This window comes from Eptatretus burgeri, chromosome 6 (genome assembly GCF_056783735.1).
Source record: "Eptatretus burgeri isolate ZD-2024b chromosome 6, Ebu_testis_v1, whole genome shotgun sequence".
Classification (NCBI taxonomy): Eukaryota; Metazoa; Chordata; class Myxini; order Myxiniformes; family Myxinidae; genus Eptatretus; species Eptatretus burgeri.
In genome coordinates, this window is record NC_140966.1 from 73,831,650 (window position 1) to 73,853,457 (window position 21,808).

The 21,808-nt window shown below is 43.0% G+C and overlaps 1 protein-coding gene across 5 annotated transcripts in view; it reads left to right on the forward strand.

The window, feature by feature from the left end:
• The window catches only part of LOC147025061 (T-cell surface glycoprotein CD4-like), a 37,305-nt gene extending 16,349 nt beyond the window's left edge, over positions 1–20,956 (forward strand). For 4 of the 5 annotated variants that reach the window (XM_085885635.1, XM_085885639.1, XM_085885637.1 and 1 more), the window contains 6 exons: positions 789–1,145; positions 1,255–1,488; positions 1,618–1,887; positions 1,998–2,240; positions 13,614–13,721; positions 14,475–20,956. In XM_085885635.1, the coding sequence (XP_085741761.1) occupies positions 789–1,145; positions 1,255–1,488; positions 1,618–1,887; positions 1,998–2,240; positions 13,614–13,721; positions 14,475–14,515 (1,253 nt within the window). In that variant the 3' untranslated portion in view covers positions 14,516–20,956. The remainder of the gene's footprint in view (positions 1–788; positions 1,146–1,254; positions 1,489–1,617; positions 1,888–1,997; positions 2,241–13,613; positions 13,722–14,474) is intronic. The other variant, XM_085885636.1, reaches the window with a different exon arrangement.
• Positions 20,957–21,808: the final 852 nt, after the last annotated feature.

Sequence of the window (21,808 nt, forward strand, 5' to 3'; positions counted from 1 at the left end):
AATGAGATAAAAATTGAGGATTTTTGAAATGCCTCCTTAGGTGTTGGCCTTGGGCCAATGTTGACCTTTAGGTCGATGTCGAACTCAAAAATAATTGGCTGGTTGAATTCAGTGACCTGAAATATAAATCCTCTTCAAATTTCAAGTCAATCGGATGAAAATTGAGGGTTTTAGAAATACTGCCTTCGTTGTTGACCTTTGGCCTCTGTTGACGTTTTGACCTTTTGACCTCAAAAACAATAGGGTTCTTCCTTATGATAAACTCTACCAGGTGGTGAGGTTTCGTGAAGGTCGGTTTAAAATTGTGACCTGTAGGCGACAGACAGACAGACAATAACAAAATCGACAAACCAATTTACTTGGAAAATGTTTGATTTTGCAAGTAACAAACAAACAGAAAGGGTTGAAAACATAAACCACCTTCACCTTCAGTGGTGGAGGTGAAAATGTTATACCTGGTCGGTGCGGACTACCCCAAAAATGCACAAACAGGACAAACATAAAACCTGATCTTACCGTACAGAAAACAACGACAAAAAAAGAACATTTTGTATCTTTTTTCTTTCTCTAAATTGGTCCGGTATTGATGTGGCGCAGGCAGGATGGGCCGAGCGTCCTTCCTGGGTCTAATCTCCTTGTGCATCAACACAATCAGTGAGTTATGCTCCAACACGAGGTTTCCTTGACCACGTGATTCAATTTGAATCAAATAAACACGTGATGAACAAACCTGGAAATGTTTATAAATAATTATGTTAATAACTCACAATGTGTTCTTGTGTTTTCAGATGTACAACACACACGGGCTGTGGAAGAGAAATCGGTGTTTGTTCGTGTGGGTGACGCGGTCACGCTGCCATGTTTGTTCACCAGATCATGGTGGGGAGAAGGGGCTCGGATGGGATGGGGCAGGAGAAACTCACACAGGGAATACTTCCTGTACCGAGACTTTCCGAATGAAGGAAACACTTGGAGTATGTATAATAACATGAACATTACCGGCCATGGAGTCACAGAAGGAGATTTTTCTCTTCTTATCTCACCTGTACGGTTTGATGATTATGGAACTTTCACCTGTATCCACGTAAATCTTTCCACTCACAAACGAACCACACTCACCACGGTGAACCTCGTTACTGCTGAAGGTGAATATTTATCATGATGTTCATTAATAAATATAATAATTTAATAAAGACATGTAATTAATATAAATTAACAAAGTAAGGGTTAAAATGTGATGTTTGTTCCACACAGTGACGAGACCGAAGTACCCGGTACTCGAGGGTCTTGGAGCCACCCTGATGTGCAGGATCTCTGATGGGAGTGAGGGTGAGGTGGAGTGGATGAGGGGGAAACTGTCAGTAGGAAAGGGAAAGGAAATGAAACTTTCACCAACGGAGATCACTGATGGGGGACAATGGACCTGCATCGTGTCCACCATGAACAAACCTCGTCTCACCATCAATCACTTCATCAACGTCTATCAAGGTAAGTTAATTACTTAATTACCGTCATGTGATGTAATTTATCTTTAATTCTCCTTTTATTCACATTTGTGATTTAACATTAAATATTTAATTTCTCGTGTTATTAAACATCCGATCCCCTCTCTTACAGGATCACGTGATGGTGTAAAGAGAAGTATTTTTATAACTCCAGTTAAAAGTAACATCACCTTACCATGTGTGAATGATAACAGTACTCGATGGTATAAAACGAAGGAATCACAATCTCTGATGAAGGATCGAGAGGAACAAACAAATGGGAAATTCACCATCACCGAGGATTTCTCACTTACAATCTCCGATGTTCGTCCCAAGGACTCCGGACATTACGAGTGTCGATCTGATCGGGTTACCTATAACATATCGGTTATCACCGTCACAGGTAAGCTGCTCCACCTGCACCAATTATAACAGAACAATTGGGAGTTTGAAATTTATTTTTTATTGTGATATTTAACAAACCAAGAATAAAATATTTACTTTCACCCCCAGCCCGAGTGACCCCCAAGAACGGAGTTTCTAATGGAACTGCAGTGACTTTGAACTGTGACCTTTCACATCCTGTACCCGATGTAACGTTCGGATGGCGTCATGAAACATCTGATCGTGACGTCACAAACCAGTCCAGTTTCACTCTCTCATTTACTCCTGAACATTTAGGAACATGGACTTGTGTTCTATATGGAGAATCAGGAAGGGTCATCACAACAACCTCACAAACAATCACTGCAGCAGGTTCGGTTTCTGTTTATATTTAAATTATATAAACACAAGTGGGAACTAAATGTTAAAATTTTGTTTTTTTGGTTGTTAATCGAGATTGTCAGGAGACCTTGGAGGTGGCACATTCGCTGCTGGATAATTTAGTCTGAGTACGATTCCCGATGGAAACTATCCATGTACGAGGGTCAACATTTCATCTTGGTCCTGTGATGGGCATGGTCTTCGCTTACATAGAGTGTCCTCGTTTTAGAGGGGATGTTAAACTGGTTGTTCTTCTTTGAGAGGGGACTTTATATGGAGTGTGCCCTCATTTTAAGGGGATGTTTAGCTGATTGTCCTTTCAGAGCAGACATTACATGGTGTGCCCTCATTTTGGAGGAGACGTAAAGATGGTTGTCTTTCTTTCAGAGGGGACATTAAATGGAGTGTGTCCTCATTTTGGAGGGGACGTTAAGATGGTTCTTTCTTTCAGAGGGGACATTAGACAGAGTGGGCTCTCATTTTAGAGGAGAGGTTAAGCTGGTTGTCCTTTCAGAGGGGACATTACATCGTGTGCCCTAATTTTGGAGGAGGCATTAAGCTGGTTGTCTTTCTTTCAGAGGGGACATTATGCAGAGTGTGCCCTTGTTTTGCAGCGGATGTTGAGCTGCTTATCCTCCTTTCAGAAGGGACATTAGAGAGTGTGCCCTCGTTTATTTTGGTGTCTCTTATTTTGTGAATGAAAAATAGTCGCTGTGATATCGCATTTTGTTTTATGTCGTCAACATTACCCACCAAATATATGAATATATATATATATACAAATATATATGTCTTGTTACGGCCATGGGTACCAAGTGTATTATGAGGGAGTTAATCCCCGTTTCTTCTTGGAAGAGCCGGATCTGGGGCCACCGTGAACAATTAACTTCATGATACGGTGGGTTGCTTTAGAACCATGAACGCCAATCAATTAACCACGAGTTCCAGTGTCCACCGTCTAATTTTGCCGTTTAACTAGAGGTCACATTGCTTTCTGAAATGAGAGTGTGCCCTCGGCAAAGCACCAATATTATCTTGATTAGATCTTAATTAGGGCCGCTGAGCATCTAACCGCTGGTGTGTGCCAACTATTACAGGTCAATTTGTTTGGTAATTACCTCCCAGTCTATCTAGGTTCGGACAATGCTGGATCAATGTAAGGAAAGGACAAGCACAGACAGGTTGGAACGTCAACAAAGGAATTTATTAATAAAGAAAAAATAAATAAAAAGAACTTTTTATTTCCTTGTGGTAAAAATTAAGTTTATTCAAATCAATCAAATTATTCGCAAGCAAATAAAGAATTAACCAGGCACCGATCGAAAAAGAGACAAAGAGCAGATGCTTATCACTCTGCCTTACATAACAATTAAACACAAGACAAGGGTACCCAACAGATCATTGGGGGGGGGGGAGAAATCCAGTCTCACTCACCAAATAGAAGTTGTCGTACGTCAAATAAAACGTCCTGAAATGTGTTAGCGTGCCTTGTCCGTTGCCAGCGCTCAGCCTTACCATGCACCCACTCACAAACAGGTTTGAACGCCAATCAACGTCACCCCCAAGAATCAGGTACACCAAGAGCAGGTCTCGAGCAGAACCAGCATTAACGGAACGAGCGTTACCCACCGTCAGGAGCCACCAGGAGCCACAACTGATGGACAGCTGTTAGGAGCTGTGAGAAGTTGTAAGGCTGCAAGGCCGTCACCAACTGTCACAAACTCAACTGTCGCCAACTTACCAACCGTCTAACTGGAACCGACGAAGCAACTGTCTAACTGGAACCGATGAAGCAACCGTCTGCCTGGAACCGATGAAGCAACCATCTGACTGGGACTGACGATAGCCGTTCTCCAGCTGTCGCCAACTGACTCTGAAAGCTGTCACAACTGCAACCACCTGTCGCCAAATAACTATAAACGCTGACAGAACTGCAACCAGCTGTCGCTAAATAACTCTAAAAGCTGTCAGAACTGCAACCAGCTGTCACCAAATAACTCTAAAAGCTGTCAGAACCACAACCAGTTATCGCCAACTGACTCTAAAAGCTGTCAGAACCACAACCAGTTATCGCCAACTGACTCTAAAAGCTGTCAGAACCACAACCAGCTATCACCAACTGACTGGAAAAAAAAATGATCCACTCAACGTCTTTACAGGTGGTCCGTCTGGGTAGAGACTCAAGCAGAATGTAGCTAAATCCACCCCGCCCATTTGCGCATTGTTTCACGTGACAACCTGCCTGTTCTGCGATCATTCCTGGCCTATGATGCCATGTTTGTGTTGCTGGATGAATGGCAGAAAGCAGCCATTTGCCAGAATTACCAAGCAAAAACGTGAATCGCTCATAAAACATCAACAACAAATATCACCTCAACGTTCAGCCCGATTCAATGGAAAAGGTGGGTGTCAACGTCGATGGAAACAGGTGGGTGTCGAGCCTCCGTTAGGCTAACGGCTATCTCACGTGCTTGAATGTGTCTGTCGTAAAGAGAAAAAGGAGCTTTCGACAAGAGAGGGAATCTATTCTTTACCCTTCTCAACGCATCAAAGTTAGAATTCCACCAGACATGGGGATGGGTCTATCCTGGACATGCATTTCGGGAAATAACTGTCTGAGGACCTAGATGTTTGTATGCATTCGTCGGATCGGATTCTGAAATCTGTAACAATATGTTGTTGTTGTTGTGGTTCTGCGAAGCTGACATTCCCACGAGGCAAATGTATACAACATATAGCTGTCTTCAAGCAGTTATTTCATTCGTATTACTTAGCCCTTCTCTCATGTAAAGTGGGTAATTGGACAAAATGCATTGCAAGGGCTTTTCGTGAGGTCTTAAATTACATGCTCTATTCCTTTATGTATTCTATTTACTTTATTTGCACACACACGACCTCTCCTTCATGCGAGCATGCACGCACGATCACAGACAGCTTCATTAGCATATGCCACTGCCAAACCCCATTCGAACAGCGTGTCATAACCCCAACGGGTACTTCGTTTCAACCTTCTCCGTACTCGAACCACAACGTCACAACCTTCATACGACTACCGCAATGCCTTCCTAAAAATACGCACAATAACCTACGCTCACCCACCTCACCACAAACCCTTCAACCACCTCACCACAACCGCTACAAATTCCGCAACCACAGTCAGCACCCTGGACACTCACCACTGTCCTTTGTATATATTGGGGAACCATTGACGCTACCTGCCATGGCAGACGCTTGTGTTCAGAACATTTTGGCATGTACTGTAGTTCAAAGCACATGTATGCACTGGAATCCATTCAACATCGAATGAATAGCCCTGGCACTCTGCTCAATCACGACCCCCATTTGGTACCCAGCACACGTTAATGGCCAGAAAGCTCTCTCAGAAACCCGCACTCCATGTTGATCTTGGAGCTCCATCAAAGGCTGAGTTTGGGGGTGAATGAGGTCATTTTCGGCTTCAGAGCCTCACAGTGTGGGGATACTTCTTGGGGAAAGCGTCCATGCACCATTGGAGGCGCTGGGAAATGCCTACCGACAATCCTGATCCAACTTTGGGGATGTGAAGCTGGTTGTCTTTCTTTCAGAGTGGACATTGTATGTCAAACAGTCCAGTTTCACTCTCACATTTACTCCTAAAGATGCCAGAACATGGACGTGTGTTCTATACGGAGAGTCGGGAAGGGTCATCATAACAATCTCACAAACAATCACTGCAGGAACGTTTGGTACCTTTTGGACACGTGACTCGGCTCATAGAGCTGAGCTCATCGACAGAAGTGAAAGATACAAAACACCAATTATCATAACATTTAATTGAGGAGATTAATAATAAAAACTCTGTTAAATGTGATGAGATATTGTTCGACAATGTGTAACGTAAACAGGGTCCACAATGAGGATGGTCCAGGCAGGGACACTGAGAGGTGGTGGTGAGGGGGTGGGGTAAGGGGGGGAGGCAGGCGGATTAACTACCTCCGGTCCATACCGAATGGGGGCCGTAATTAGTCCTTCAATTTTTTGTTTCCTCGAATGTTTGTTTGTGATGACAACACAACGGGTGGGGGAGGGGTGGGGGGAGGGGGGGAGGTAGGCGGAGTAACTACCTCCAGCCCATACCTAATAGGGGCCGTATTAAGTCCTTCAATTTTCGTCTCATATAATGATTGTTTGTGATAATAACACACCGGTGGGGGAGGGGAGGTGCAAATTAATTTGTGTCTCCCTCCAAACCATTCAGGGTGATTTCCCGACCTGCCATTAACATAGACATGACACCCTCCTTCATAAATTAAAACACTAAACTAATTTACATAATCACAATCGAGTTAATGATGAAATGACTTAAATGAACACAGGAACGTCGGCCACACCCCATGCGGATGAAGTGTATTAAATGGATCTGCATGGAAAAATAAGTGAATGAAACCCCAATTATAGGTTGTTATTAAAATTGAAGAGCCCGGATGATGGGGGCCCTACACTTTGTATCGCCTTGGGGCCCATTCTGGCTCTCGGTGGCCCTGGGTACAGGGAATCCACAATGTGGATGGTGATACACGAGACTTGGTGGTGTAACGGTTATAGAGTAGAGGGTCCGCTCTCAGTCTGGGAGGTCGGCACTTCAAACCCCTGCTGTGTTTTACCAAAGACTAAAAATGGGATGTTTTTGAATCAAGAATTAAGTGTACAAATAAATATTCAGTTCTTGAAGATTTTGTCACTGTCTCTAAATTACATACTGTTTGAAGGTCAGTTGCAACATGATTATGTCTATTAATGACACACTCCTGGAGATGCCTTTCAAACATTTACACTGCTGAGACCCCCATTGGACCCTTTCGATCCCTTACACCTTTTAAGAACCTTCAGACTCCTTCGACCAGTTTAGACCCTTTAAACTCCTTATACCCCTGGTGGTGATAATTCCTTTTCGTGTGCTGGTTGTTGTGATGGTGTTCAAACCAGAACAAAATAAATCTCACTCGCATTTAAAATGGAACAACGTGTTGTAAATGAAGTCCTGTTGATAACACTGAACAATAAAAATTTTTTACTGGAGATGTGTAAAGTGATTTAGACTAATTTGGGTACGCTGATTTCAAAAATCATAACCGTTTTGCTGTATCACGTCAGGATTTTCAGTAACAGAAATATTCCCATTGCCTAGAAGTCAGGATTTCAATGAAATTTACAAAAATTCATTTATTCATTTATTTCATCATGAATGCTTCAAAATTATAGAAATTACAGAAAAACTCCACTAGAATGTAATTAAAAATGCTTTAGGCATTTGGCTTTGCGTTTGTGCTGCTCTGTGTCAGTTTCACGATGCAGGAACCAGCAGAAATCGCCCATCATGTTCGGGTTGTGCCGCCCTTGGTAACGCGTCTCCATGAGTGAAATCTCTTGGTGGAATCGCTCGCCGTGCTCGTCCGAGACTGCTCCCAAGTTGTCAGGGAAGAAGTTCAGGTGCTGGTGTAGGAAATGGATTTTCAGGGACATCCTGGAGCCAAGTTTCCTGAAGGACTCCAGCAGCTGCTGCACTATTTCTTCATAGTTGTCCGCTACATTGCGTTCCCCAAGAAGTTGTCCGTCACAGCTTTGAAGCTCCTCCACACTGCCAGCTCTTTGGGGTTTAGAGTTGTCGGAAAAGTTTCGTCCTTCATAATCTGTCGGATTTGCGGTCCAACAAAGACACCAGCCTTGATCTTGGCCTCCGACAAGGTGTTGCCAAACTTTTCCTTGAGTTTTCAAATGTAACTCAAGGTCGATTAACTTCAAAACCCACGCCCATTCAGATCCATTGCCCGTACAAAACTTTTCATCAAGCCGAGCTTTATGTGGAGTGGTGAAAGGAAAACCTTGGCTGGGTCGACAAGGGCGACATGCTTCACATTGTGTCGACCAGGTACATGCTCTTTTCGCTCTTCCCAATCTTTCTTCGTCCAGTGATTCTTGTCGTCTCTGCTATCCCAGAGACAAAGGAAGCACATGTATTTCATGTAGCCTGACTGCAGCCCTAACAACAGCGCCACCACTTTCAAGTCTCCGCAGATGTGCCAGTTGAAGTCATTGTACTTGATGGAATCAAGCAGCTGCCGCATAGTCTCATAGGTCTCTGTCATGCCGAACGCGTGAGCCAGTGGGACTGATGGTTTCTCGTTGCCATTGTGGAGCAAAACAGCCTTCAAGCTGTTCTTCCCCGAGTCGATGAAGAGGCGCCAGTCTGCAGGATCGTGATCACACCCAAGTTCTTTCAACAGACCGTTGATGTCACTGCAGAATGTCATCGTGTCTTCCATCTCAAAGAACTCAGCCATGTCTCTGTGACGTGCTCTGAACAAGGATATCTTGGTGTTAGGTTCAAGTAGATTCCACTGCTGCAGCCTTGATCCAAGCAGCTCTGCCTTCGCCTTTGACAGCGAGAGATCTCTTACAAGATCATTTAAGTCTCCCTGGTTCAGAAGGTGTGATTCTTGAGTGTCGGGTTCAAAGGGTTCATCATCACCATCCTCTTCACCACTGCTTACAGCTATGTTCTGATCAGCTGGAGGTGTTGGAACGGGGTTCTCGTCATCATGAGGCACAGGTTTACGAGCAGAGACGCAGTCAGCGTACTTGATGTGACCTTTATTCTTCTTGTTGAAGCCGGCGATGCTTGTGCAGCAGAAATAACAATCATCATGATGATTCTGCAGCTCACGCCATATCATGGGCACCGCAAATGGCATGCTCGCGCTTGCCCACCAACCACTGAGTCAAGGTTGTGTGACAGCTTTGTGCAGCAGATGTGTGGTGCCCAGCTCTGTTCTTGGTCCCCCACCTTACACCCGAAGTAGTGAAAGTAGGCGGCCTTCATTTTCACTGCTGTAGATATACTTCGCTGTTGATCTTTTTTGGTATACCGACCACAGACATAACAGAAGTTGTCAGGATGATTGGTACAGGAACGCCTACACATCTTTATCTGAAAGAAAGAAATATAACACAAGTTAACAACAATTGTACGAAATAGACATGTTAAAGACATATGTAAATTTCATTGAAATCCTGACTTCTAGGCAATGGGAATATTTCTGTTCCTGAAAATCCTGACGTGATACAGCAAAACGGTTATGATTTTTGAAATCAGCGTACCCAAATTAGTCTTAATCACTTTACACATCTCCAGTAAAAAAAAAATTTTGAAATTTGTTGTTCAGTGTAATTAGTCCCTCGTCATCTCTCCAGCGGTTGGTGAAGGTTTCTTGGCATCGAGCCGCCATGGTGTTAAGATGGCATCAAAAACTGGAAAGCAGGAGAGGAGGCTCCTTCATTGGCGTCGTGGTCATTTCACCAAACAAACGAAATACACTTCGTTCAATTGTTCTGTTGATGTAGAACAAAAGTCACTCTTAAATATTGATGTGTTGAGTGACTCGTGAATGAGACAAAGGCTTGTAAGGAAAAACACACGAGCTTCTAACGTGTCATGATGATGAGCTCCAGTGAAGTGCCTTTCAGTGTCTGCCACATCTATTGGCTCTCTCAAGAAGGACTCCAGTGATTGGCTACGAGTGTTCACATGTTTGCTTTGTTTCCAATATTAGCAAAATGTGAAGAAAAATTAACGAGTCATGACCCGAGCTGCCTCCTAGATCGATGACCAAAGAGAGACGATCGATAATGATGTCGACGTCATCCCCTATTAAATATCTTAGGCCAATGGACATGTCTGCCAGAACAAATATTCTGCACGTCTGATGAAGTTGTCAGTGACAAAGAGTTTGATGTAGATGTCGATGGGGCTGAACTCAGTGCTCTTGTGTGTCGGCTCAAAGGAACAGTGGGAGTTGATGTAGCTGGAGCGTGTTCTGCTGCAGCAGTAGGATGAGTTGTATCAAAATCTTTATCTGTGTCGGCAGCCTTGAGACTGTCTAAATTGACCATTTCAGACTTCCAATTAAATTAAGGATGAAGTCCTTGTCCTTCATGGTAATGACGCAGATGAGGCCCTGGTAGGGAAGTTACAGAGAAGCCCTGACAGTGTCGTCACATACAAAAACATAGGTACAAGATAAAATATCTTTGGGCAGTTTGTGGAACTCTGCTAATCTCTGGTTGGGATGTATTGAAACTAACTCATTGTCCTTCACAATTTGTCCTTCACTTCACAAAAACGTTCGGTGGAGCAAAAAAATTCCCCAAAAATACACTGCCAACCCAGACCATCGAGCTCCAATGAACGAGGTCCCAAGGATGCACCCCACATGACAGTAGAAACCTCCCTCTAAGCTTCGAAAATGGATGTCTGCCGGGATATAACTTTAGTACGATATCTTGTACCCATATAACTTTTCGTGGCTTTAGCTGCCCTCCCCCCTCCCCCTGCTCACCAAAAGCAGCTCCACAAAAAGGCATTCGATCCAATACAACGTAGGTAGTCCCAGATGAAACGTGCTCAGAGTGAAGCATTGAGGTCCTCTCAATATGGTATGACCATTAACAAACAGGTTGGGTGGTGACATTAACATGGCAGATACCCCTGATTGTAAAATCAGTTTTAATACACCAGTGATGAATTGTTGTCCAATAACAATGGAGTTGTTATTAGACAACAATGTTGTTCGACTCCACGACCGAAGATGGATGGAGGTTATGTTTTCACCCCGTCTGTCTGGGTGTTTGTGAACAAAATATCTCAAAAAGTTGTGGACAGATTCGAAAACTTGGTGGGCAGGTTGGGTGGGAAGGTAACAAGGATTCGATTTTGGTGAAGATCCGAATCTGGATCTGTATGCGAGAATTTTTTTTTTTAAATGATTCTTCACAATTGAGTGAGAGGGCTGAAACCATATGTAGTCCAATATCTCAAAACGTTATGGATGGATAGGGAGGAAACTTGGTGGATGAGTTGGTAGGTGACAAGACCAAGCCGATTAAATCTTAGTTCTGGTCCGACTCCAGATTTGGCCTATCAGTGGGGTACAAAATATAAACGAATCAGCCTGGCAGAGGTATGTGCTCTACCGATTGCCCTTCGAGGGAACTCCACCACCGAAAGTTAAGGAGGTTCTGGTTTCATCCCTTTCTGTATGTTTGTTACTTGAAAAACCAAACATTTTTCAAGTATATTGGTCAGTCGATTCTATTATTCTGTCTGTTTGTCTGTCCTTTTGTCGGCTACAGGTCACAATTTTAAACCGATCTTCACGAAACACTTCACCACATGGTAGAGTTTGTCATAAGGATGAAGCCTCTTGTTTTTGAAGTCAAAAAGTCAAAATGTCAACATCAGCCAAAGGTCAACAACTTGCGTGAGATTTCTGAAATCTTCAATTTTCATATTCAGGTCACTGAATATTTCACTCAATATTTCAGGTCACTGAATTCAATGAGCCAATTAGTTTGGAGGTTCACATTGGCCAAAAGGTTACCATAGGCCGGATTTCTACAATTGTCAATTTTCATCCAATTCATTTGAAATTTTAAGAGGCTCTGCACATTTGGCCATTGTCTTGAACCACCAATTCTTTTTTAGGGCATTTGTTTTTATGGCTTTTGCAAGTACCGTGCTCTGCACGACGTCGTCTTTTTGTTGCTTGCAAAATCGAAGTTTTTTCAAATATATTAGTTCGTCGATTTTGTTCTGTCTCTGTCTGGCTGTCTGTCTCTCTGTTTGTTGCCTGCAGGTCACAATTTTAAACCGATCTTCACAAAACTTCATCACTTGGAAGAGTTTGTCATAAGGAAGAAGCGTATTGTTTTTGAGGTCAAAAGGTCAACATAGGCTAAAGGTCAACAACTAGTGAGATTTCTAAAATTCTAAATTTTCATCCGATTGACTTGAAATTTGAAGAGGATTAATATTTCAGATCACTAAATTCAACTAGCGAATTATTTTTGAGGACAGCATCGACCAAAAGGTCCTCAATTAAAGTCCAAAGGTCAACAACGAAGGTGGTATTTCTAAAACCCTCAATTTTCATCTGATTGACTTGAAATTTGAAGAGGATTTATATTTCGGGTCACTGAATTGAACCAGGGAATTATTTTTAAGGTCGACATGAACCAAAAGGCCAACATAGGCACAAGGTCAACAACTAAGGTGATATTCCCAAGGTCAACAATGAAGGTGGTGTTTCTAAAACCCTCAATTTTCATCTGATTGACTTGAAATTTGAAGAGGAGTTGCATATTTGGTCAATTAATTCAAACAGCAATTATTTTTGAGTTCAAATTTGTTTTATGGATTTTGCAAGTCTCGGGCTCTGCATGTCTTCTTGTTTGTTTGTGTGCAAGGTATCTCAAAAAGTTGTGGACAGATCCGGATGAAAATTTTGTGTACAGGTTGGGTGTGTGACATGGAGCAAATGATTCAAATTTGGTGAAGATCTGAATCCGGATCAGGATCTGATAATTTTTTAAGTGATTCATCACCATTGAGAGAAAGGGCTAAGCCGATATATAACACGATATTTCGAAAAGTTGTGTGCGGATTCGGACAAAACTTGCTTGACACGGTGGGTGTGTGGCAAGGCCGAATCAATTCGATTTTGCTGAAGATCCGAATGCGGATCTGGATACGATAATTATTTAATTTTTGAAGTGATTAATCACTATTGAGAGACAGGGCCAAAAATGATATAGTACTGTGGAGCACTATATTTTACCTCCACCACCGAAGGTGCAGGAGGTGATATTTTTATCCCTTTCTGTCTGTCTGTCTGTTTGTATGTGTACAGGATATCTCAAAGTTGTGGACGGATTTCAATGAAACTTAGGTGTACAGGTTGGGTGTGTGGACAGGACAAGGAAGAATTGATTCGATTTTGGTGAAGATCCAGATCCGGATCTGACTACTAGAAGTTTTTAAAGTGATTCTTCATCATTGAGAGTTGGGCCAAAAACAACATGTATCACGATATCTCAAAAAAGTTATGCATGGATTTGGACAAAACTTGGTGGACATGTTTGGTGTGTGATGAGAAATGATTGATTCAACTTTGTGAAGATCCGAATCCAGATCCGGACACGATAATTTTTTTAAGTGATTCTTCACCATTGAGAGATAGAGCTAAAATTATATATAGCATGATATCTAAAATAGTTGTAGACAGATTTGGACGAAACTTGGTGGAAAGGTTGGGTGTGTCGTCAGGACGAATTGATTCGATTTTGGTGAAGATCCGGATATGAGAATTATTTAATTTTATAAGTGATTCTTCACCAATGAGAGATAGGGCCAAAAACGATATAGTACCGTATAGCATGATATTTCAAAAATGTGTTGGGCCCAATATGTTCTCGTGGATCAGGTATTACGTGGCAGAGGTACGTGCTCTACCGAGTGCCCTACTAGTTCCCTGGTGTTTTGTTCCACAGGTCAAGCCACTCCGCATTGTGTGATATTCATTTGGATATTCATTGCATACGTGCTCCTGTTGGCCATTGTTTCATCACTTCTGATTTGGTACCTGCTCAAAAAGAAAGGTAGGAACAAATCCTTGCACATGACATGAACTTTGACTGGATATTTACTTTAACGACTTTTACAGGATATTTCCTTTGAAGGAAATGGATATTTAATTTGACAGGATATTTACTATTTACTGAGATATGAATCATGAAAGAACGTGAAAGAAAACTTTATTTACTGGAACATGATAGAAAACTACTACTATGACAACTACTCCATATGCCCATATATGGGGTGGAGTGACTCCCTTGGGGGGGGGATTGCCCCTTTTGCACTTTGTTCTCTTGGGACAGGGTGAACACAAGGTTTGGGCAGGAATTTAGAATTTTTGGCCACACTTCCGGCAATTGCTTGCCTACTCTTCATGAAGGACACCGTGGGATGTTTAACAACAGTTTATAGCTGGGTCAAGATTCAAACCCATGCTCGACAACTTAAAGGTGTGCATACCCCCAGGACATCCTGCCAACCCATGTAAACAAAGGGAAACACAATTTACTTCATATATTCTGTTCCCAAAATGAAGTTTAAACATTCTCAGACAAGGAAGAGTTTTATGAGTTTTGAAATAATTTTTGAAATTCTAAACATTACACCAGAGCAGAAAAACTTGTTTATGTTTTTACAGGGTGCTTTAACAGCCATTTCAATGAAATATTATGTCTTCACTGTTTTATAAATGGGGATATAATAACAGATACAACAGGTTATATATTATGTGTTTATCAGAAAATATAAACCAATTCTAACACAATCCACTTGTGTAGCTTTCTTCAACAGGAAAGAACCAGAAGAAGTCGAGGAATAAACAGATGAAATGAAATACACAACATGGCATCTGAAAGTTTGAAATAACCAGATTCGTACCTGGTGATGATTTTGTACAGCCCAGGAACACGTGGTCCATTCACCTGCTGCACTTTCACCAAGCATTTACACTTCCTAATTGAAATATTTCAACACATGATCATGTTCATATAGTCCTGAGCTGTGGCACACTGTGTTTACTAACTCGTTTTTCATACACCTTCGAAGGTTTTTTGTGTTCCTGAATGGTTGTTATCTCCCTGGGTGTGTCATGTAATCTGATGTAAAGTTAAGATTGAACTTTGGAATTTTGTTTAATCACTGATGAAATGAATTTTGTTTAACCAGTGATTGCGTTCCGGTTCTGGGTTTGCAGCAACGGCAGGTTCTCTCAGGGGTCTCTGCCGACTTTCTCAAAGTTAAGTCTCCGGTCGATTTTTGTCCTGTTTTAACTGTTTATTTTCTCACCTACATGTTACTGCGTGTTCCTTGTTCAGTTTTGTTTCGAAAATCGTGCTATTTTGTGAGTTTTCATCGACCTTGTCTTACCGGGTTCCTTGAGGCCCTTGAAATGAGGCAATCCTTCCCCTCTATTTTACGATCGTTTCTATTTGTATTCTCTCCCTATTACCTTCAATTCCTATTGTCACCACTTTCCCAATGTCCCCCCTCCCATCCCTTCCAACTAAACACTCTGTTTCTTGTTAAATTAAAAAAAAACTACCGTCCTCCTTGCATATTCATGAGTATCGATCCTTCTTCTTCTTCTTCTTCTTCTTCTTCTTCTTCTTCTTCTTCTTCTTCTTCTTCTTCTTCTTCTTCTTCTTCTTCTTCTTCACATTCTCAACATTCTTCTTCTTCACCTTCTTCTTGTTCTTCACTACCTTTCTTCTACTTGAGCTGATCCATTCTCACCATTACCTTCACGATTTCTTCTTACAACCTCCCATTCCCGAATCTTACCCAATATTCAAATATCCATTAAAAATTAATAATTTTCCTTGTATCCTTTCGATCTGTACACCTCTTGTATCCACGTGTCTCTCTCCACCCTCTTCCTGAAACTTTTCATCGACCCAGCAGCTTCACTCTGCCTTTCTTCTTCTTCTTCTTCTTTCGGCTGCTCCCGTTAGGGGTCGCCACAGCGGATCATCCGTATGATCCGCATAGTGATTTGGCACAGGTTGTACGCCGGATGCCCTTCCTGACGCAACCCTGGTCGCCTCTTACGACACAGGGATATGGTACACCTATTTTAACCGGGGCATACACCAGGTCCAGAACACTGGTACACACTTCGCCGACCTCGGAAGGATGACAAGCTGAGTCAACCTCCTGGTGTGTATTAATTCAAGCAGCCAACGGGGCTTGAACTCAGGACCTTTTGGATCCCAAGCCGCTACCCTAACCACTACACCAACACAAGGCATAGCTTCACTCTGCATTTACCGTTCCAAATTCACCATTCACCTCCACGATTCTACTTCAACCTTCCCTTTTCCAAATGTTATGCAATCCTTATTTAAAATAAATATATTCACTTTTGACTAGACATCTCCCATGGCCATGTGCTTCTCTCGTAGTAACCACGCAATCTGTTTCCACCCTCTGCGTTTACCGATCCAAAGTCACCATTCACCTCAAGATTTTTTTCTACAATCTTTCCATTGCCTAATCTGATGAAAACTCTCTCAAAAAATTAATGATAATAAAAAATAATAATAATAATAATAATAATAATAATAAAATAATAATTAAAATGATCTCTTATAATGCTTCATCTTCCTCTTCCACACGTGTAGTTCTCATTACTCTCTCATAATTCATAATTCACCACTCTTCTTCCACTTCAAGAGACTGCTCTCAATTCGACCTTTCCTTCATACGTTGCCTAAAAAATCCATCTGTTACAGCGTTTCTTCTCTCCATTCTCTTAATTTGCCTTGATTGCATACATCAAGAAATGTCTTTAATCGCATTTCTGACCTGAAAATTAAAAAAACCCAGTTTGCTGTACATGTTCACTTTCCATCAACCATTCTTTTTTCTAACTTCAGTGCCAACTCACCCCTCTCACCTCTCCCTCTCAAAGCAACCGTCACACTCTTCTCCCTCCAACCTTCCCTCTCACCTTTCTCAAAAACTACCCCCTCATCTTTCTCCCTCACCCCTCCCCACTCACCTTTCTCCCTTCTGCCACCATTCACTCCCTTCACTCACCCCTCTCAAAGTTATCCCGCCCCCTCACATCCACAAAGCTGCCTCCTTCCTCTGCCCTCTCACCTCCATCTCATCACACCACCTCCTCAAATCCTCAACTGCTTTCTGCCACCTCTCCTGCCCACCCCTCTCCCCCAGCACCACAGAGCCGTTTCTCCTCCTCATTCGGCCCCCTCCCCTAGCAATTCTGCAATCCCCCACACTCTTTCAACAACTCTCTTTACCTCCCCCCATCCTCTCTTGTCATATCCACCCCCTCCCCTCCCATCCGCTGCAACCAAAGCCTCCTCCCCTCCCTCTTCATTAACAGTGTACACCTCAATTATCCGGGGCTTTCGCTCAAATCTCACAGATCTTTCCATACAGGTTTCCTCTGACAAACCAGACATAATCTGCCTAAAATAAACTTTCCTCCTTCAAGACGACTCTGACTCCCAAGTATCTCTCCCTGGTTACTCCCTCCTCCGGAATGATAGACTTAAGCCTCGTCCTGGTGGAGGAGTTGCTCTCTTCATCAAAAACTCTATTCGTCACTCTCCATGCACTGCCCTCACTCCCCCACACCCCCAGGATTACCTCTGACTCAGGCTCCCCTCCACTCCCACCTCATGTTTATATGTGTACTGTACCGTCCACCTAACAGTGATGACTCCATCTACACCTCACTATCCGAAAACATGGACCAACTTCTATCTTCTCATCCGAACTCTCTCTTCCTCATATGTGGCAACTTCAATTGTCATCATGCCAGTTGGCTAGGTGTGGGTACCTCTCTCACCTGTCATGGCACTTCAGCAAAAGACTTCTGCGACTGATTGTGACTGACTCAATCGGTCAACTTCCTGACCCGGATCTCAACCAATGGTACTCTATCTCTTCTGGATCTGATTTTGACCAATTTCCCAGAAAATATCTGCTGTTCTTTTTCCGCTCCAATCGGTTCTTCTGACCACGTCCTTGTCAAATAGGACATCTCTCTGGCTGTTATCAGGGAACCACCTCAGCACCGTCAAGTCTGGCATTTCACTCAGGCCGACTTGCAGGGTCTCCAAGCAGCCATGAAACTTCTAGTCTGGTCTCCTATCACTACGTTCTCCAACATCAACTCATCCTGGGAATTCTTTCAAAGAAACTTGCTCTTCCTCATGCACAGATTTATCCCCTCTCGTCTTCAGTTGTCCTACCCTTCCTCCCGCCAATGGTTCAGTGAAGCTTGTGGTGAGGAAGTTGTCCTGAAACAACTTGACTTTGCCTCATGGAAAGCAAACCCAACTGAGGGTAATCTCAGTTCCTTCCATAAAGCTCGTAACAAGTGTGTATATACCCTCAGGAGAGCCAGAAAACAACATCTTTCTAATCTCAAGTCTGAACACTCAAACCTCTCTCCCCCCTCGAAATCCTGGTGGCATCTAAACAAATCTGTTTCTGGTATATGTTCCCCCTCCATCCCCTCCCTTACCTCAAATGGCCACACTGCTGATACCACACGTGAAAAGGCTAAATGCCTAAACTCGGTGTTTGCTTCCAAATCTTGTGTCCCAAACCCATTGCTTGCTGTACCCATCTTACACAGTCGCACCCAACTGTCCCTGGACTCTGTGTCCTTTTCTCCTGACAAGGTGGAGAGCTTGCTGTCAAACCTCGAGTCAGATTCTGCAACCGGTCCAGATGGCATCAGCCCACGTGTCCTAAAACCTACTCCTCTGCTCTTTCTCACCCTCTTTCAGTTCTATTCACCCTCTCATTTGCTCAATGTCATCTGCAATCTACTTGGAAATCTGCAAACATCACTGCCCTGCACAAAAAGGTGCAAAAATAGATCCCTGCACCTACAGACCAATCAGCCTTCTCCCAATCATCAGCAAGGTTATGGAATCCACCATCGCTTCAGACATTAAATCCTTCTTCTCCAACAGCTTGATTTCCGATCATCAATTTGGTTTCAGACCAGGTCACTCTACCCTGGATATGTTGCTTCTGTTCTCCCAACAATGGATGGAGGTACTCAATGCTGGACATGAAATCAGAGCCATATCCCGAGACATATCGCATGCTTTTGACATGGTCTGGCACCCTGCTCTACTCACCAAACTCTCTTCCTATGGTATCCAAGGCCATCTCCACTCATGGCTCGCAGACTTCCTCTCCTGTCGCAGTCAACGTGTGGCCCTAAATGGAGTTCTTTCATCCCCCCTTCCTGTCCAGGCTGGAGTTCCTCAAGGTAGCGTTCTGGGCCCTGTTCTTTTTCTGGTTTTCATCAATGATCTCTCAGACTCTGGAAAATCCTCCTTATCTCTTTGCTGATGACTCCACCCTCTGCCGTACCATCTGTCATCCCTCAGACCGGTGAGCAGTAGCCTCTTCACTCTGCAGATCTGGATAAAATCACAAACTGGTCCAACACATGGAACATGTCTCACTCCTGACAAATCTCACACTCTCACTATGTCTATCAGAAAGGACCGTTTGGAACCCCTCCCCCCAACCCCCACCGCACATCTACTTTCTCAACAATCCTCTGGAAGAAATCCTTTCTATTAAGCTTCTGGGTCTCACTATCTGCCATCATCGTTGGCATCTCCCGCGATGAGGCTGAGCCTTTGGGCCTTTCACTCTCTCACCGCAGGCTGGTCAGTGGTCCTTCTGTCTTCTACCGTTTCCTCTCCGCTCTTGCCCCCCCACCCCCCGCGCTCTGTCTGCTATCTGTCCCGCCCATTTTTCCGCAGGGCGCTCAAGGTCTGCCAACAACCCCCTTCCTCTAAAACTATGAAAATCCCGAATCACTGCTCACCTTCACTCTTCCATTATTCTTTTTTTCCCCACCTTTGGAATAAACTCCCTCACTCTGTTCAATCCCATTCTTCCTCCAGGCCTTCAAAACAGCTGTTCACCACCACCTCTTGTCGTCCCCCATCCAAATCCTCGATCTTCTCTACCCCTGTTAATCCACCCCAATCTCCCCTCCTTCAAATTCCCTGCTTTCCTTCCTGAAAGTCCCTGTAGTGTCCATCTTGTATGCCCCGTGTTCCCCACCCCATCCCTCTCCCTTCCACAGATCTCCAAATGTCTCTGTTCCCCACTGTTTTGGCCTTCCCAATCCCACCCCTCTTGTCTCATGGCACCCTTGCTGTGCGTTGTGTGTTAGCTCTCATTCCAGCTTTGACAAGGTATACAAAAAACAAAAGCTTTGATGAATTATCTAATTAACACAATGTGAAACATTCTTTTTCATTTTTATATCTGCCTATTCTCTGGTGTAGATCTCTATGTTTTCTCAGTCCTCCGACCTTCCCAAGTAATTCCAGGATTCACAAGTTCCTCCAGTTGCCCACTCACGGTTCAACTCCCAAAATCCAGAATTAGGGCATACACTCACTCTTTAATTCCTCTTTTTCCCCATTTGCGCAATTGCCTTGCTGAGGCTGTTCAATTTTACTTCTTGTTTTTTTTTATTTCCAGGATTCCATCCACGCAGTTCACCAACATCTCATGCCATTCTCCATTAACCCAACCTGACAAACACATCATTTGTTTCCTGCAGGACAAATGTTTCTGTCTCTGTCTCTGTCTCTGTCTGTCTGTCTCTGTCTCTCATTAATTCCTTTATTAGCTCGCCTGTTCGAAGAACAGAGAGCTACAGCGATACCCCCGGCGTGAGCGTGAGCGTCAGCATCAGCGTCAGCGTGAAAATGTTAAAGTTTTTGGTGCAAGTTATTTAGAAGCTTGCCATTCATTTAATATGTGTACTAGGATGCTGATATTTGGCATGGAGGTTCCTTTGGTGTACATTATATTGATGTAGTGAAGTTGAAATTAAAAAAGAATTTCAATTTTTTTTTTAATTTTTGACCTGTTTTGAACTTAACTTTTTTGTAGCACATCAACGTTAGTTTTTTCCTATCTAATATTTTTATCTACCACACTATTTTTTACTCATTACAATATACAAATACATATATTGCTTTAAAATTATTTGGATCAGACTTCACTGCAATGCTTTATAAAAAATATTAATTATTAGACTAGTCTTTTAAAAACGATAAATGTATAAACAGGCGAGCATTGGGTGGCTTTGACACCAACTCTCTGGTTGTTCATATGTGCTCCTACTGTTTGTTCATTGTCGATTTTCAATGAGGCATTTTGTTTGAAATGTCACTTTAACATCACTCTTATAAATAACCTGTTGAAACTTTTGAAAAATAAATTCTCTTTTCCGTTGGGAGTGTCGTTATCTTGAAACACAAGGATAGGGAACTGGTACAGTGTTAAAATGTCTGTCATTGACAATGGGTAATGCTGTAAAATGGACCAATGAGCCACAATTTTATTAAACGTGAATGATTTGACTATTAATTATTGATGTGCTGAGTGACTCGTGAATGAGAAAAAGGCTTGTAAGAAAAGTGCATGAGCCTCCAAAGAGTTGTGATGATGAGCTCCTGTGAAGTGCTTTTCAGTGACCGCTACGCCCATTAACTCCCCCTGGAAGGATTCCACTGATTGGCCACTCATATTCACATGTTTGCTTCATTACAATTATTCACAAAATGTAAGGAAAAATTAAGGAGTTACCCCCCCCCCCCCTTCGACTCGAACTAAGAATGGAACATACTCTTTGGACCTTGAGAATCCTTATAGACCCTTTAACCCCTGAGACCCTTCAGACGTTTACACCCTTTCGACACCTTTGAACTTTCACCACACAAGCTTCAAAAGAATCTTGTTGCAACACACATATTATCCTTTGTTCAGCAAGTAATGTGCAAACTCTACCCCCCCCTCCCCTCCCCAAGTGGTGGGAACTTCTTCTTATTCTTGCGAATGGCAGCTTAGCTGCCAGGGTAGCTATAATTTCTTGGAAGCGCAACTGTGTCACTGCTGCAGTGCCCCTCAACCAATACACACTGGTACTCCTTTCGCCGACCTCAGAAGGATGACAGGCTGAGTCAACCTGCAGGTGTATTAATTCAGCGGCCAACGAGGCTTGAACTCAGGACCCTGGGATCCCAAGCCACCACCCTAACCACGAAGCCAACACCAGGCTACATGATGGGAACTCTGTGAGTATTAT